Source organism: Kogia breviceps, chromosome 13 (assembly GCF_026419965.1).
Source record: "Kogia breviceps isolate mKogBre1 chromosome 13, mKogBre1 haplotype 1, whole genome shotgun sequence".
NCBI lineage: Eukaryota > Metazoa > Chordata > Mammalia > Artiodactyla > Physeteridae > Kogia > Kogia breviceps.
The window spans coordinates 61,759,848-61,778,095 of NC_081322.1; the positions used below are offsets into that span (position 1 = coordinate 61,759,848).

Here is an 18,248-nt window from a genome sequence, read left to right on the forward strand (position 1 = left end):
TTTGTTAAGAACTTAAAAAATTTGGCTACTGTATTGTTTTTCATTTTATTTTTTCTAATCAAGACAACTCTTTTGTGGAAAAAATTTGAGTTTTGATGAGAAGCAAAGCAGCTTCTACCTATTAGCGGCAAAACCTTTTAAGATTGCCAAAATAAAAACTTTGAGTACGCCGGTGCTCCAGCAAGATGCAGAATGGTGGCCATGTGGTTACATCTCTGTTGAGATTGCAGTGGCAAAAGTGTGAGGTAAGTATCAAGTCCCACGGAAGCAGAGTTCTCCTGAAATAAAACTATCCAGACACGTTTTAAAATCATCTTTATTTTGGTTGCAAAGATACAATTTACTTAGTTACTTAATATTTTATTTGTTCCCATTTGAAGTCTCATAGCTTGCCATGTAAAACATTGCCTTCACTATCAAACTGCTATATAAGAACATTATAAAATACAAACTATAAACTAAGATAATCTTCTTTACAGTATTCAGATTAGTGCATTAAAACAACATTGATTAAAAAAGGCAAGTGAGTTAAGTGGCAAATATCCAATTCCCTTTCTAATGAAGGATGGTACAAAATGGTATGAAGGGAAACAGAATTTTAAGTGTTAGGTGCTCAAAAACGGTAACTGTGGGAAAGTTACTTCCGAAAAGTAATCTTTATTACTCTATAGGACATAAGAAAAGGTAATTAATTTTCCATCATAACAGCTGTGGAAATACACAGCCAAATACAAGTCGGGATCTTTAGAATTCTAACACAATAGGTATTGATCTGTCATACTCTTCCTCCAAATCACATTAAACATTTATAGTGACCACACAATCCCCTGCAAACGAACGTCAGACTTAAACAGAACCTATATAAAAACAATCTATCCTTAGTATTTTACTAGCCAATCTACAGCAAATGCTTTACTATATACACATCAGGAGTAAGAGATATACTAGGAAGTTATTCACTGATTTCATTCAGAATAAACAAGGGTCTTAAGAGAAAAATAACAGTAAAAGTTAAATAGACAATTTGTGTTGCTGTGAACTAGAGAAAAACAAAACTCCAAACACAAACATATAATGTTAATTTTTAAAGTTATTGACAATACTTCCTCTGCTGGCCCAAATCAAAATTAAAGATTTGTAACTGAAGTAACACAAACGTGGGTGCATGTTACACTGTGACAGAGAGGTGCACACAGAACACACACACCCCTTTGAATTTACTAATTCCAAAAACTAAGTCAACAGGATAAATAAATTATAAATGAAAGGCATTTACAACGTGGGCAAAAACCTAACAGTTACTAGGTCGAAAAGCATGAAGCTATGCCAGCAGTGATATTTAAAAAAACTTTCAGGATTAGAAAATATCAGATTTAATCCAAAGAAAACTTCCCCCCAAATAAAAATAACAAAGTATGGGAACCATCCTTTAAGCAACAGCTTTAAAATAATAACAATAAAAAAAAAAACCTACCATGATTAAAGGAATCTTCCTTCATAATTTACATAATGTAGTGCAGTAGTCTGCTCCTTTATAATCTCAGCCTTTCACTCCCCATATGATGAGACCAATAATTACAACTCCGATAACAAGGATAAAAATGATGATGCACAGGGTTTTCCTGGATTTGCGCTGCAGATGCGAAAAAACAAAAAACACGTTTACAGATGTAGTGCAGCGCCGCTCTAGCAAGTGAAGATCATCTGGTTCATTTCTAGAGTAAAATCAATAGTAATTTATTGCCCTCATTTGGGGCTATATTTTTTTTGCTTTTCAATACATATAGCACTATGCTTTCAAAAAATATTCTTCTTGAATTAATGGTAGAATTCAGGGGGTAATTATTCAACTTCTGTTGGTACTTTTTCTAGATGTGTGGTTGGGCTTAATTTTAAAAAGATACAGAGAAATAAAAATTAATAACTTGAGCAACAGAGTTTACCTATTTGTGAAAACAAAAAACAGCTTAAAACCATCAATTTTTAAACTTTTATCAAAAAATTGCTCTTCAAAATGAGTCCTCTGACAATATCAGAAATGCAAATGTTTGGCAATGTTTCTTAAAGTAGACTTATTAATTTCCCAAATCATTCCCATCCTTGAATATGAATGGAAACTGCATTCAAAATCTCCCAACATTCAAATAAAATATAAAACACAAAGAACCAAAAAAAAATTCTAATACTGTCATTTAAAATATAAAGGTTAAGAGTTTTGCTCTATTATTCATTCCTGGCCCAGCTGTAGCTTTCTATATTTCTCCAATGGCTTGTATATCTCACAGCTACATGCAGGAATCCTTTTCCTTACAAAGTGGAAAAATGTGTAAGTTTACTTTGTGTCAACTAGAAGTAGCATAAAATTTACAAAAAGAATACGTTCCTGACTCTGAAATTATCCTAAAAACTACTTATACTTTTCAGTATTCCAAATAGCCATCTAATTTTTCAACAGAATATACTCTTCATATATTAAACACAGTTCAGGTTTCAACCTCATCATGCCCATGTATTTTCCCCAGATTCCACCTGGTTACCGCAGACCCATATGTAACGTGCCTTCATGAACAATGAGAGCTGTTCCACTAGAGTATCTACTTTCCTGGGGCACCCTCTCCAACGTGCAGTGGTGAGGTCCTGGGGTGCCATGGTGATGAAAGCATTTTCCACCTTCCTTTATGTTCATGGTTCATCCAAACCATTTAGAAGCACTGCACCATATTTTGCAGAGGCATAAGTTTAATATCAAGGCTGCCAAGCAGGACTACTGAGAAGCTGCTCTCTTTCCAGCCCTTGTGTTGCTTGTCTCTTTCCTCATCCCTCCAGGGCCTGTGGGATTAAGGATGGGGGCAGCTCTTGCTCTGGAGGTACAACTTGGGAAGACGTGTTCCTTTTCGCCAGGGTGGTTATAGGCCTTCCCTTCCACAAGGAAGAGTAAAAGTAAAACTTGGGGATATATCTATATCCCCCTGAAGTCCAAAAGGAAAACGAAATTACATGGAATCCCAGTCACTGATGAATCTTGCTAAACACTCTGAGCAGCTATAACTGTTGGTATTTACAGACTGTGTGTGTGTGTGTGTGTGTGTGTGTGTGTGTGTGTGTGTGTGTGTGTTCAACTATTCATGAATGACACCTACATTCTAGGACATGGTGACATTAGCTGTCCTGAGCTGCATATCTGAATCTCAAGCACAAAGACAGTAAACATGAGTTACTCTGTTGGTGAGCACAACTGGTTGTATAACTCAGCATCCTCTATATGCACTGATTTGTCCAGTGAAAAAAATGGCACTGAAACTAAATGGAACTTCTAAGATCAGTGAGAAAAGTGAAAAGCAATTAAAAAATACCTAGGATGGTGATAATATCTTAGAAATTTTATAAGAAGGTAATAAGTTTCTGAGAAAATAATTATGAACAACTACATCAACAAAAACAAATGAAGTTTTAAAAGGGAAATCAAATGCTAGGGTGGTAGTTAGGGGTTCCCAAAGAGCCTGGGCTTATCTTTGTTAAATGTCAAAGATCTACATATTAAGTGATATATTAGTAGTTCATGGTGCTAATATTTGTAGTCCTTTATATATATTTATATTTGACTCATAGCTATGGATTCCCTATACTAACCTGATTCACTTAAGAAATCAGTTCATTCCTGGTGAAGAGTCTGCTGAATGCTGACAGAATACCCACTGGTCAAGGACACTCTAAGCTAATATAATTTCCACAGGACCTGAAGAGATCTTTCTGGGACAAGGATCTTTGCCTCTTTAGTCCATAGTAACATTGACAAAAAAGAAAGGTAGAAGGGAACAGCAAGAAACAGGGTAATCGCTATCAAAGAGGTTTCTGGGTTGAAATGTCAAAATGACATCGGAGACCAAAAGCTGTCAGAAAAGACTGGAGTTGTGTACTGCTCCCCTCAAGACTCTAAACTTCCCATCCCTGTGGGCACAACACTGGTTCAAACCTGAGAACAGACAGGCTACACGCAGTTTGAACTGATTGGCGTATTTCTAGTCTGTCTTCCATGGCATTTTGAATTTTAACATCTCCAGCCACTTTAAACCTGATTTTACACACACACACACACACACACACACACACACACACACACACACACACACACGTTTAAAAGTCTGAGTTATAAGACAATTTAGCACAGTTAATACTACCTGATAGTCTGCCGCCCTTGACAGCTGCTGGTTTGCTTGCTGGACATGCACCTCAGCATTTTCCACATTGGCTTCTATGCTATCTTTAAAATAAAACATACACACAAAACAGGTGCTGATGCTCTAGTAACACAACTGTACCAATCACCAGATATTACTCAAGCTAAGATTAAACATGTTCACTATTCAAAGGTTAATATTAACACTATATGGGTAAGGGCTGAATTTTTTCTTTTTAGTGATACTACTTCTCAGGGGATCCAAACAATACAGAAGAATTTGAAGGAAAGAAACTTATCTTCATTATAGTGCACTCCAGTTCTACCTGGTAACACCCAAGAGTACCGTCACCAGTACCTGCATTTTGTGATGGTCAACTCAGCGGCAAGCCAGCATCTGAACTTTGGTTTAGGGTAAATATAGAGAACTGAGAACTGTCATCTGCTCGGCGGCCCTCATCAACCTCCTTCTGTGCTGAAACCTAGGCTCCCTGAGGGTCCCCACAGCCTTCTCAAGTGGTGACATTTTCCTTCCCCCCTCCTCTGACCAGGGGGTGGAACAGGTGTCAGTCTGTAGGATGGGTGACCACTGTTTCCTCCTCCTCCCTGCCAACTTTCAGTTTTAGAGCTAATGCTGTCCAACTCATTCAACCCTCCTTGCTGCAGACATCTACAGATGTCTTTTCTTCTCATTCCTTGAATATTTTAGCCCCTGAGCCACTGATGTTCTTTTCAATGTTTCTACTATCCTACATATCGGTGACTTCAATATCCAATTGCTGACCCTCTAATACCCAGGCCTCTCAATTCTTTGAACACATGTTTTTCAAAGACTTTGCCTGTGGCGCTTTCCGAGCCACCCACATCCATGGTCACCGCCCAAACCTGTCATTACCAATAACTGCAGCTTCTCTGTAATCTCCATTCCAGGTCTCACTCTCTGATTACCAGCTGCTACCTTTAGAGTTCTCGCCTTCTAAGACCCCAACTTTAGCGATCCTACCACTTTTTCACTGCCCCTCACACACTTCATGTCCTCACTTGCCTCTTCCCTAGCCTAGACTCCATACACTATCATCCATCACTGGTTTCTTGCATTTATCCTCAGCCCTCTTGCCTCCTACTGTGGTCACAGTTAGGTGACAAAGTCCCAACCTGTCCCATGCAGCTGAAAATGGGTGCAAAAAAGAATCACCATGATGACTTATTTCACTTTAAATTCTTGACTGCACAGCACGCCTGCCTCATCTCCCCAATTCCTGGAACACGAAGTCATACTTCCTCCTCTCTCCCCTAACTTCTCATGCCTCGTCATGCATCGTCATTTTCCACCAGTGACCTTATTTCTAGATCACTGAGACAACAGGAACAATCAGAAGACATTTCCACAATCTCCTTTGACCCCACCCACCACCACATGCAACAGTCTCTGTGCTCGGACTTCTCTCCCGCGGTTAGGGAGGACCTGTCCACCCTCAGCGAGAGCCAACCTCCCCGTGTGTGTACTTTATCCCATTCCTTGTTGCCTAGCTCAAAAGACCTCAGGCCAGCAATTTCCTCCCTCTATCAACACTTCTTTCCCATCAATCCTATTGCTGCCATCTTAAAAACACACAAACCAATCCCCAAACCTCTCATTTATGCCACATCCACTGGCAGCTATGACCTCACTTGACTCCTAGAAAGAGTTGTCTCCACTTGTTATCTCCAGTCGCTCTCCTCTCAGTGTCTTTTGAGCCTACTTTATCATGCTTTCACCTGCACTGTTTCACCAGCACAGCTCTCATCTGAGGTCACCTATGCCCTACACACTGTTAAATTCAGCAATCAATTCTAGAGCCTCAGTTTACCTAACCGAATAGCAGCATTTGAGAGAGTTGACCTGCCATCGCTCTTGAAACACTTTTTCCCCTCCATTCTAAAACTATACATTCACGTGGTTTTCTTGTTATCACTAGCTATTCTTTCTTGGTCATTTTTGTTCGTTCCTCCTCGGATCTCTAGGCTCTAAATCATGGATCAACAAACTTTTTCTTTGTCTCAGATAATAAATACTTTAAGCTTTGCAGTTCATTCATATGGTTTCTGTCATACTCAACTATGCCTCTTTTGTACAAAACCTGTCGTAGATGACGCATAAATGAATGGATGTAGTTTTCCAACCTCGCTCTAAATATTTACAAGTCCTCAGACACCCCCTTCTCTATCTGCACTTATCTCTTAGGTGATCTCACCTAATCTCATGGCTTTAAATACCATCTATGTACAGATAATGCCCAGATTTATACCCCCAGGCCAGACGTCTCCCCTTTACCCCATCTTCTCTGTACCAATGCCTATCAAACCTTTACCTGGGTGACACCTGGCCCCTGAATTATAAAAGATCCAAAAATCACTGATTTATAGCCATCCAAACCAGCTCCAGTGACAGACTTCCGCATCTCAGAAAACGGCACCGCCATGATATCTGTGAGCCAGGCCAAAACCTTGCAGTCATCCTTGAATTTACTCTCTCACACCCATATCCAGATAGTCAGCAGATCTTTTTGGCTCTACATTTAAAAAACATCCAGAATCCCACCGCTTCTCACCACTTCACTGCTTCTGTACTGATCCAAGACAACACAGCTGCTCGCGTGGATTCCTGCAATAGGCTTTTAAGTGTTTTCTTTGTTCTTGGTCTTGTCCCTTTGCAGTCTGTTCACCTAAGTCAAATGATAACGCTCCTCTGCTCAAATGCTCCTGTGGCTTCCCCTCCATTAATACAAAAACAGTCCTCACAATGGCTCGGGGGCCTATGTGATCTGGTCTCCTGTGACTTCTGACATCGTCTCCATCCTCCTCTTGCTCACTCCACTGGCCCAAGATGTCAGGCGTGCTTCTGCCTGAAGGCCTTTGCACCTGCTGTTCCCTCTGCCTGGAACACGTTCTCTTGCCTGCTTCCTTACTTCCGTGAAGTCTTCACTAAAATATCACCTATCAGTGAGGCCTTACCTGACTCCCTCAGAAAAGAAGCACATTCCCCACCTCCTGCAGTCCTACCCCCGACCTGGCCTTATTTTCCCCTAACACTTATCACCATCTACTTACTTTTCTTTCTGTTTTAATTGTCTCTCTCCTCCAATTAGATTATAAGATCTTTTATCTGTTGTTTAATTTCAGCTGAATCCTCAAGGCCTAGATTTATGCCTGGATATAGTAGACATTCAATAAATATTTATTGGGTGAATGAACGGTTTTTGAAATTTTACCCTGTGATCTACTGGGGCTACAGAGGACAGTAAGAATGGACAAATAATAATTATATTAAACTATAGGTCCAAGCATTTCAACTGAACCAAATTCAGAAAACATATTAAATATATCTTTAGCATACCCACAGATATCTTCATATATCAAAATGATAAAGATGATCAGAATCCTGATCAGTGCTGACAACTACACCTTAAATAAATTACAATTACATTTAAAACTTAAAGGAAGTCTTAGTCACTGATTTTCTTTTTAAAGAATTTTTTAAAAAGAATTCTCAATATCTAAGTAATACAACTAAGTTAACGTTACTAAACAAGCTATAAGAATTAATGTTCAGGCAAATGGCTACTTATTCCCTCTACTTTAAAAGACAAGATAGCGTGCACAATTATGAACAGATGTTTTCCCCAAAGTCCTTGGTGCGATAAGAATTAAATTGGGATAAGACAGAAACCAGAGGTCCCGGAAATAAGCTAGAATGATGTTAAATGTTACCTTCCATGATCTCAGCAGCAGTAGACCCTGATTACATTTGGAACTTCTTAAATAAATGAAGCTGGTCATTTCCACCAGTAGGAGCCAAAAACGAGATCTGTTTTAGATAATGCCAAGGGTGATGCTTTATCTATTACAGACACTGTACTTTTGATTTCAGGAGGACCAAAAGAGAGAGAGGAAGGAGCTACCCTGGCTTGAGAAGTTACCACAGGTAAACTGCACATAGCTTCCTTCTGCCTCATGAAATCTAATGAGAAGGGCTTACCTATTACATCTCCTTGCTCATGAATCATCATTCCCAGATCTTTAAATATTTCATTAATATCCATAATATCAGCCTAAGAGAAAAAAAGCGCATATTATTTGTAATCAGAAATTCAGTCCCCAATCCACAAAAGGAGAAAATTTAAAAAAACACAAACCACTGCTCATACCTAGGTGAGCATGCATCTGGACCAAATAACATATATCTGGGGACTATGAGAAAACGATTTTACTATAGGCAATCCCAAGTAAGTAGACTCTGAATCTCAGGTCTCTAAAATAAGTTTGTGATATTAAAAATATCAAGTCATTCAGAGTGGAAATGAAGGAACTATACAACAGAGAAGGGTTGTGGGTTACTGAATTTATGTCATGCAATCTGATTAGTTTTGTTATCATGAATAGTATTTCCTCAAAAAAGTAAAAAATATTCTTATTGTATTTCTAGTAAAAATGTATATGTCAATTTGACACTTTAAAAGAATAAAACATTAGGTGTAAATTCAAAGCCTCACATTAATAAATCTGAATATGCAATGGAATAATGATGGATAAATAAGTTAAAATTTAATTTTCTTCAATTTCTAACTATTATTTTGCTTGATTAATACGTAAAGTTTAAATACTTTATTCAAGAAAGATGGGGCAATTTACATATTCATCCTATGCCTTAGTTTCCCCATCTGTAGAAGGGAAATGATGACACAGTTAATTACTTCACAGAGCTTTTATGAGAACTAAATAAGACAATTAACATAAAGAATTTATCACACAGTGCTTGGTGCATGAAGCCCTCAATAAATGGTAGCTATTGTTAGCTATTATTAGCCCGCTTTCTAGGGAACAGGTAGGTTCCCTAAGAACTAAGGCTACTAAACCTTTTAGACCTCTGATATCCTACACACACTAAAGAGAAATAAAACACTTTTAAAGCCCTTGAAAAAAGTCTTATTCATGCAGGTGTGATGTGTATCATGTACCATGGAAGCTATCTAGACTCTCTGAACAGACCTTTATCTCTAGACTGATAATTTTCTCAATGCTCAGGTGGCTTGAGATGACTTAACAGAATTAAAAAAAAAAAAAAAGTTGGAGTAGAGGGAAGCATATTTTCTCATCCTTGCACAAATTCTAAAGAAATTACTTTTTTTTAACAGAATGACTCTAATTTATATGAAATATGCCATCATATTGATATATTTATTTAGATTTCTTTCTTGACCTCTCTCCCAGCATCATCTAAGCATCCTGAGGACAAACTCACTAAGAACAGAGCAGCAGTCCAATTCTACAATGTAAAGCTTACTTCGAGTTGCCTAATAGAAGACTCTCTCTCCTGAATAAGGCGGAGGTCATCCTCTGTAATTTCTTCATCCTGCACCTGCACCTGAGGCTGAGTTTGGCTATTAAAAAGAAAAGAATATGTAAAAATGAAAAACCGGTATGAAAACAATGAGGCTTCCTTTTTATTTAAGAAATACTTATTGAATAGAATATTTTTTCTTCAAAGTCATAGACTTGCTCACTTAAATTCTAAAAATATAACAGAAATGTTAACCAAATTTTATTCATGTTTCATTTCAATGATGTTATGTTTAGAGTTATTATTTAATTATTGGAAACTATTATATTTGGCAAGTGTGTACTTCTTGGTTGATTTAAACTTCACATATGGGAATAATCTGTATCAAATAATAATTAAGTCAATAATATTTATTTGGATAATTAAAGAGTATTATTGCTATACTGGAATATTTTTATATATTTTATAATAAATAATTACTTTGAAAATTTTTCAAACTTATTGTTTTCTATTTATAAATAACTTAGGATAGTCATGATATAATATACAGAAAGCTTTAATTCTGCTCAGGGACTGTGATATAAAAAACGTATTTGAAAAATTATCTTTTGATCTGTATAATGTTTTATACTTCTTACCTTTCCCAGGACACAAGATTCCTTTCTTTTGAGCTCTCCTCAGGAAAACCACCCTGAATAATTTAGTAACAGAATGGATTGAGAAGATGTGAAGGAAAAACACACAACACTCACATTTTACTTTATAATAATCTAAACTGATTTATGTACACACTGGAGTGCAGGTGTAAGAAAAAGAGAGAAAAGTTCTTGTTCTAGTATTTTAGGTCAATTACTTCAAGTAATAAAAAAAATTATAACCTAAGATGACAAAGAAGGAATTCATTAAATATCCTCAAGGGCCAAAAACATAATGTAGTCTTGGAACCTCTATATTAAGGAACAACAAAAACAACCTGTGATAGTTTCTAGGGAGATTTAAAATTACATTAAGTCAAGATTCCACTCTAACTTATCCTTTATTTTCTCCAGGTGTACATTCGTTTTAAATATTCATACAATATATTCACTGTTCATTTACATCATCTTCATATAATGCAGGATTAAAGTGCTCTCTATACCAGCACGAATACAAAGTAACAGCCTCAGGCTCAAATTAGGATTTGACCCCTAATCTTTTCTGACAAAACGTTTCTATATTTTTACATAATCTTTTGTTCCACAACATCGACAGAATAACCACAATAATACATAATGATCATCCTTCTTAAAAAATTGATTAGAAACACCTGAAAATAAGTATTCAAATACCAATTTCCAAGATATTCACAGGTCTTTAGGACTCAAGAAACATGCCGTATAGCTCTTCACGGGGCCCTTGGAGGGTACCACGTTCTTTTTACAGTGCTGCTTTAAATACTTACAGACACTCTGGAACTGGCTCTTACTCGAGCGACAAACTCTTTCTCTCTCTCAGCAGCCTGTCTCTGCGCCTTCTGAAAGTTTGTCAGTGATGTGGTGAATTCCGCCACTAAGCGATCCTTCTGTATCTTCCTTTGACGCTAGAGGAAAGCGGAGGGGAAAGAAACCTACCAGAATCAAGCTGTGAGGCTTTATAGAATTTGCAAAAGTTGTTTTGCCAGTAGCTGGCTCTTTATTTAATTCTGAAAATTTCACTCACTCTCCTATTACAGGGCCTTACTGATTAACTCAATAACATTTTGAACAATTTGACAATATGTTCAAATACTGTGCTTATTTTACCTTGAGGCAAAAGGCCCATAATGTTGGATTTCTCACCTCAAGTTCTCATCCTAAAAACTGGGCCATGATTTTATGTTAAAGTATTTTTTTTAATGAAAATAAAACCTTTGACTCACCTAAGTAATAACTTCCACTAAGTAATAAGCAGGGTAATAAATACGTGTGCCCCTAGAAACCTCACATCTTGAATGAGAGTGCATGTTATATGACGTCAGTCCTGGAAGGCCAGGAAACAAGTACTCAGGAAGCATTTTCTGAGCACTTACTTAATTATGGGTCAGGGCAAGTGCATGGAAATAATTTTTGCTTTATTGAACCCAAGGATACTACCTGGGCAATTAAATGTAGTTTTCTGTTCTGTGAACTAATCTCAAATTGATTTTTTCCCCTTAATTTCCCTTCTAGCACAACAGTTCAAAGATCCTACAATACATTTGATTTCTTTCACATTCAATACATCAACAGTGTGTCTTAAAGCTTCATACCTGGTCACTGGGGGTGGTGGGCAGAGATCCAAACTCTTTAATGTACTTATCTGTTTCTTTGGCAAGTTGGTTCGTATACTGCTGCTTCTGTTGCCTAAAATGAGAAAACACGCATTAAAGCGAAAGAACTAACACATTTCTTTAAGCTACAACTCTGCCACTTGATTCAATCCTGATGAATAGTTTTAGAAAAATCACTTTTTTACAGACTGGCTCCAAATTTTCTCTATGAAAACAAAATTTTCAAGTTCTGTTCTTTGATAAATATTGAACAAATACTATGTGGAAGGTTCTTTACTCACACATGGAGTAACCAAGCTCTGAGAAATAAATCAGCAGCCATTTAGAAAGGAAGATGACAAAAGCCAACACGAGATTGTAAGGTGTCTGTTGTTTGAGATTTGGTGGCTGTGGGAGCCTTTTATGTGCATCCCACAATTGGGAGGTCAGTTGAATAAGTAAAGATTTGTTGTCTTAAACTCTGCCCAGTTCCCAGGTCTCAGGGTACAGCCAGCCTCTCATATTGCTCTACCTCAACATTTATATCCTATAGATACTTAAAAAAAAAAAAAAAAAGCAGAGACATGAGTAATAATACAAATTTACTATTATTTAAGTTTGCTGTGGAAAAAACAATAGCATTTCTCTGTAAAAAGAACAGAACATAGTAAAAGAGGTAAATTATATAGCTATTTATATCTATCTTGCTAGCTAGTTTATAAAGTAAAAACTAAGATCTCCAACTAAAGAAATTAACACTAAAAAAAAAGCCTGTATTAATGTGATGCTTTACAAGTCACATCAGTACCTCTCATATATATTATCTCTCATTCTAAACATGTATTGGTCACACTTAGGATCCTTTAAATAATGAGATACTATGTAAAAATATGTTTTAGTATAGATATCTGTATTTGACTGATAAGGAAGAATTATATCCTACTTATATATATTTACCAAGTGCCCTATCTTTAATATGCCTTTTAAAAATCTTTAGAAAAAGTAATATAATTAAAATTCTAAAAGAAGACTTTAATGATGTCTACATATTCAGAATCTCCACTATTAACCTGAGCAAAATATTATTAACTATTAATTATGGTTTCTATTCCATTTTACTTTATTTTAATAAACGATGGTTTATTATTTAGATTTGGGGCATATTTAGCACCTTGATATCTATCCACTGCAGAAAAATGCAATACAAATTAGAGACAACTACAAATTCCTCAAATTGTACTTCATAAAAATATGAATTACTATTACCTATCTCTTAATTTCTTCTTTGCAATTTTTCCTTCTGTAGCTAATGTTTGGCATATCACTTATTACATATATATTACTTGAAATTTGTAGCTGTTAACAGTGCTGAACTAAGATTTAAGATTCAGGTTCAGAATAATGTTGGGCAAATCATCAAACCCCAAACAGACATGTTTTCCTTATAAGCAAAATGGAAATAGTTCTTTTAAGCTATCTAGCTCACTCCAATTTTGTAAGGTTCAGATGAGAAAATGCGTAAAAACACTCTGTAAAATTTGTAACACCACGAAGTATTATTGCTGTTTTTCTAATAGCATGTTAGTTTATTCAAATATGTACTAAATAACGTCATTACAACTTTTTTTTAAAACAGAGGCTAATGCTTTCTGAAATTCAAAGATGTAAAAATAAACTTTTAGTTCATATTGGATATGCATTGAATCTAAGTGAAATAAAAATCATCATATGGATTGTTAGCTATGGGAAGTGAATCACACAAATAGAGAAGCTCAGAGTATTGTTTTCAAAGCCATCAAAAACAACCTATTAAAAGGTATAAAAAAGCTAACCAAAGAAGTTCTCCTTTGACAGAGTAAGCCAGATCTTTAAAATAAAGAAAAACATCTGCCCACTCTGGATAGGAAAAAACCTACACAAAAGCTTAGTACAAATGAGGCAGCAGAAAAACCTTATTAATTTTCCAGTGTTTTCTCCAATAAACGTAACACTACACACTATCAAAGGAACATAACAATAGGTGGTTTTCCCTCTCTATTTCCTCTTTGTTGTTTAATTAATACTTACAGCTGCTGCCTCAATTCAGGTGAATCTTGAGGTGTTCCAAGTTGATTCAGAGTCCTCTGTATTTCCGCAGCTATTACGATAGAAAATAAATGTGTAATTGTTACAAATGTCAGGGCAATAGAAATTAATACAAACAATAGGACAGTTAGAAAAAGACAGAAAAACAAAGATAAATATAGGAAGTATTAGTTGAGAAAAAAAAGAAATGGTTTATTCAAATCTAATTAGTGACAATGGACTAATTTTCAAGATTAATGAAATTAATTAAATTAAAACTCAAGATTAGAGACAATGGATTTATTTTCAAGAGTATTGTGTGGGGACCTTACCATGTGAAACGGCAATTATGAGCCAAAAATATTATAGTCTTCCCTATTCCATCAGAACATTTAGTACAATGACACATAGACTTTCACGTAACTACTGGCATAAAAATTGTAAGGAAAATAATTGTTACAATTACATAATTCACTGGGATATAAAGTGAATGAATTATAGTTAATAAATGAAGGGGGAATAACAAAATTAGAAAAATTATTTTTCAACTATGTAATAAGTGATTCAAGCAAAGATCAAAGAATGCTAAAACCATGGGGATACTCACATGACCTCAAATTATCATCACTCAGATGTCACTACTTTGAGTTAACTTTATCGAAGATAAATCTGTTGCTTATAAAACAAATGATCAAATTTAGGACTACCAATGGTACAAACTAGCATTATAAGCCTCCTGACATAATGCAACAAGAAAGGCACAATGTGACCTATGTATTTTTCTTGCCAAAATATTTAACCCGAATCTAATCATGAGAAAGAAATCAGAGCAATCTAAATTATGGGATAATCTACAAAACAACTGGCCTGTACTTTTAAAAATGTCAATGTCAACAAAAGAAAAAAGTATGAAAGCAGGAAAGCTTTCTAAATTAAAGAACTAAAAAACACAAAATACTAAAACACCCAGTGTATGATTTTTGACTGGATTCGGAATCAGGAAAAAAAAAAAAACACCCACAAAAACTATTAAAAAGTTGTGGAGACAACTGGAGAAACTTGAATTTGAATCTGGAGAGAGAGAGGGAGACTAAACAAAAGTTGAAAAATGTCAGCAACTGGTGAACCCAGGTAAAGGGCATATAAAAAGTTCACTGTACTATACTTTTACTCTTCTGTAGGTTTTAAATATTTTATGCTAAGTTCACCACTCAGAAATCTATGACCACTGTAATTTAAAAAAGGGGCTCTTTACAAAAGGGGAGGTCCTAGTTTTACGCATTTATATACACAAATAAAATGTCAAGTAGAAACAAGTTGAAAATCCATCTCAAAGTAAGGAACTTTCACACTTCCAAGAACTAGAGAAAAATGATTCAACCCACCCATTCTTTTCATTTAAAATAATCGTTTATTTATATAGCTTAAATGCTTTTAAATAGTCACCATTTATTGATATTTATGGGATCAAAGGAATGATTGTATTCCGAAACACAGGATAACTTCTGTTCACTGAGGATGATGTAATAAATATTGGTTTCAAGTCAAAGATGAAAAATATAAATACTGGAGAGGAATCATATAGCAACTGTTAACTATTCAGCTACTTACAAAGGAATTTCTTTTTGCTGTTCTTTTTGGTAACAGATTTTTCTTTTGTGAGGTGGAGGAGTATTGTTTGCTGTTTTTATAACTTATGGAGGCTTCCAATTAGTTACATATTTCCTTCTTAACCTCAACAGATTTTCTTGGGCTACCTGATAGGGGTTTAAAGCTTTTATTTTCAAAAAAAGTATGCTGATAAGACAAACTGATGCAGAAATTTATCACATATCTAGAAGGCTCTTGTCTTTTAAAAAGGTCACAATAAGTGAAAAAAAAATAGATTGCTCAATAAATGACATCAGGAAAACTGACTAACCACTTGGGGGTTAAAACAGAGAACTCTAGCTTACCTCATGAAGTAAAATAAATCTGTAAAAAATTATTAATATAAGACACTATTAAACTGCTACATAAAACTATAAAAATGTATTTATTACACAATCTTATTTATGATCTTGGCATGAGGTATAAAATATTATCCAAGTATGATACAAAACTAAAAACCATGAAGGAAAATATATCACACTGGCAAAACATACACAAAATTTTAAAATACTATATGAAAAATATGTATCTACATTACAAATATATATAAGTAACGTGTGTGTGTGTGTGTGTGTGTGTGTGTGTGTACACGGGAGAAAATACCTGCAGCATATAATGAGTAAAGGGGTTAATATCCCTAATATAGAAAAAAATCCTATAAACTGGAAATATAAAAATAGCTCAATGAAAAATAGGTAAAAGGTATCATCTTAAAATTATAACAAGCAAAAAAAATATGAGAAATTAAACTTCATTGATAATCAACACATATCAGATTGGTAAAAATCAAGAAAAATAAGCAGATGATGATATAATTACAATCAAAAGCCTTGAAAAAGGTAAAGACATACGAACGAGCAATGTCCATCATGTAGAAAGAATCAGAAATAACTGAGAAAAGGTCAGACAAGCCAGTACAAAAATCGGCCAGGAACAGGAACTTTAAAAATTGATAATATTCACTGAAAACATGAATAGCAAAAGAAAGATTGAAAAGAATATCAATCTTGGAAAGGATAAATAATTTTAATGTCTGAACGCTATATAAAACTGTTCCGCCCTTAAAAAATTTAAGTAGACATGCTTCTGACAGGCCCAGTGGGAAGGAGCCTAAATCTATCAAGTGGTTATTTCCCTAGTTTTTGTAAACAGATACACTCAGCAACCGGTTTTCACCCTTTCTCCCTGAGTAAGGGCTTATATGCAAAGGAAGAGATAACCCGGAGCCCCTGAGGGCGCAATACTCCCAGCAAAACAGAAACCCAGGAGCAACATCTATTCTTGCCCTACTGCTCAGAAATGTCTCCGAAGACCTGACAAGCTGAGCAGGGTGAAGCCTCCCCTATTCCCATTTAACTGGCCTGTCTGGTGGATGCAGAAGGCAAAGAGTTATGATGGCTAGCAGAAGCTTATTCCGATGGTGACTCCAACTGCAGTGCTCCTCAAAATGTGATCTATTTACTAGAACAGATCATCACAATCTCTGGCACCTTGTATAAACCTGCTGATACGGTAAATACTTTTTGCTCTATCCTAAAAAATAGAAAACACGAGAAGGAGTTTGTTTTCAACTGGATGGTATGGCGTAGAGCCTTCACAGTCTTATCTTAGGGTTATATATACTCTTTATCTCTGTACTACAAGTCAGTTGTCAAGGTTGTTGATCCTCTCCTCCAATGGGACACTATACAATAGTCCAACACACTGCTTGCATGTACTTTTAGGATCTGAAAGGCAAGAAGCCACATGCACCCTTAGATGCCTTGGAAGGATGGAAGTATGCCAGTGGATAGAAGATAAATTCCATGAAAATACAGGACCCTGTTTCTTTGGTGAAGAATCTTGGTCCATTAATCCGTATGGATCACTGACATACTCCTGCAAAGTAAATGACAAACTGCTTTTCTTTGCAGTCTCAAATACAAATTGGGAAACGGTGCTTAGTGAGACTTTTTATGTGGCTCCAACCCATTTTACTAAATGCCCCCAAATGTTGCCAGCTCTGGCTTCAACTCCGCAAAAGAAAAGGCTATCCAGCTGGTTCAAGTGCTGGTACGAGCAGCTCTACAACTTGGCTTCAATGCCCTGGTTGATCCAACGGTAACCCAAGCGCCTGTGCAATTTCTGAGTTCTGTATTTAACACTAGTGGCAAGTCCCACTAGGAAGAAAAAAAACCACAGGAGTCCCTTAGAATCTTGGAGCAAAATCATGCTCTCTTTGGCAAACCAATGTTATCTTTTGAGGAACAGTTCTAGTCTTGCTACTAAGCCCTGGATAAAAAGTAAACAGTGGTATACTAGGTGACCCAGTGACCTGAGCTGCCTGCTATGCATTAGGTGTTATGTTATCTTGTTGGTTTATCTCTCTCTAGATTTTGTTCTATGTATGTTAATCAGCCTGCCCCTCACCCCAACTTCTACAGCACTTGTTCACTGGACTAATAAACCAGCAATGGTTTAAGAATAAAAACCACATGTAGGCTCACCAACTGGACTTCCCCTTTCTCAGATTAACATGATTACTGGAAATGCCATGTACCAATTTGCAGCAATAGCAATCAAAAGTAAATATGTGATGTGGTGCCATCTATGGGGCTGTGAGCCAGTCACCCAGTGCGCAAGATGATGATACTCTTCCATCATCGTGGAGGCAGAATTTTATACTCACTGAAACAGCAGTACTATGGATTTTGTTATGCTTCTTCTACTGCCCTCCCCCCATGATTCTACCAGCTTCCTAATCCATATATTAGTCACAATCATGGTATTCT

General features: G+C 36.1%; 1 protein-coding gene across 1 annotated transcript in view; it reads right to left on the minus strand.

The window, feature by feature from the left end:
- Window positions 1–298: 298 nt before the first annotated feature.
- STX7 (syntaxin 7) overlaps window positions 299–18,248 on the minus strand; it is a 46,550-nt gene continuing 28,600 nt past the window's right edge. Inside the window, exons 3-10 of the mRNA XM_059082884.2 lie at window positions 13,831–13,900; window positions 11,764–11,857; window positions 10,939–11,076; window positions 10,136–10,188; window positions 9,501–9,597; window positions 8,196–8,268; window positions 4,179–4,261; window positions 299–1,633 (exon numbers count right to left, since the gene is read on the minus strand). Coding sequence (XP_058938867.1) covers window positions 1,541–1,633; window positions 4,179–4,261; window positions 8,196–8,268; window positions 9,501–9,597; window positions 10,136–10,188; window positions 10,939–11,076; window positions 11,764–11,857; window positions 13,831–13,900 — 701 coding nt within the window. The 3' untranslated portion in view covers window positions 299–1,540. The remainder of the gene's footprint in view (window positions 1,634–4,178; window positions 4,262–8,195; window positions 8,269–9,500; window positions 9,598–10,135; window positions 10,189–10,938; window positions 11,077–11,763; window positions 11,858–13,830; window positions 13,901–18,248) is intronic.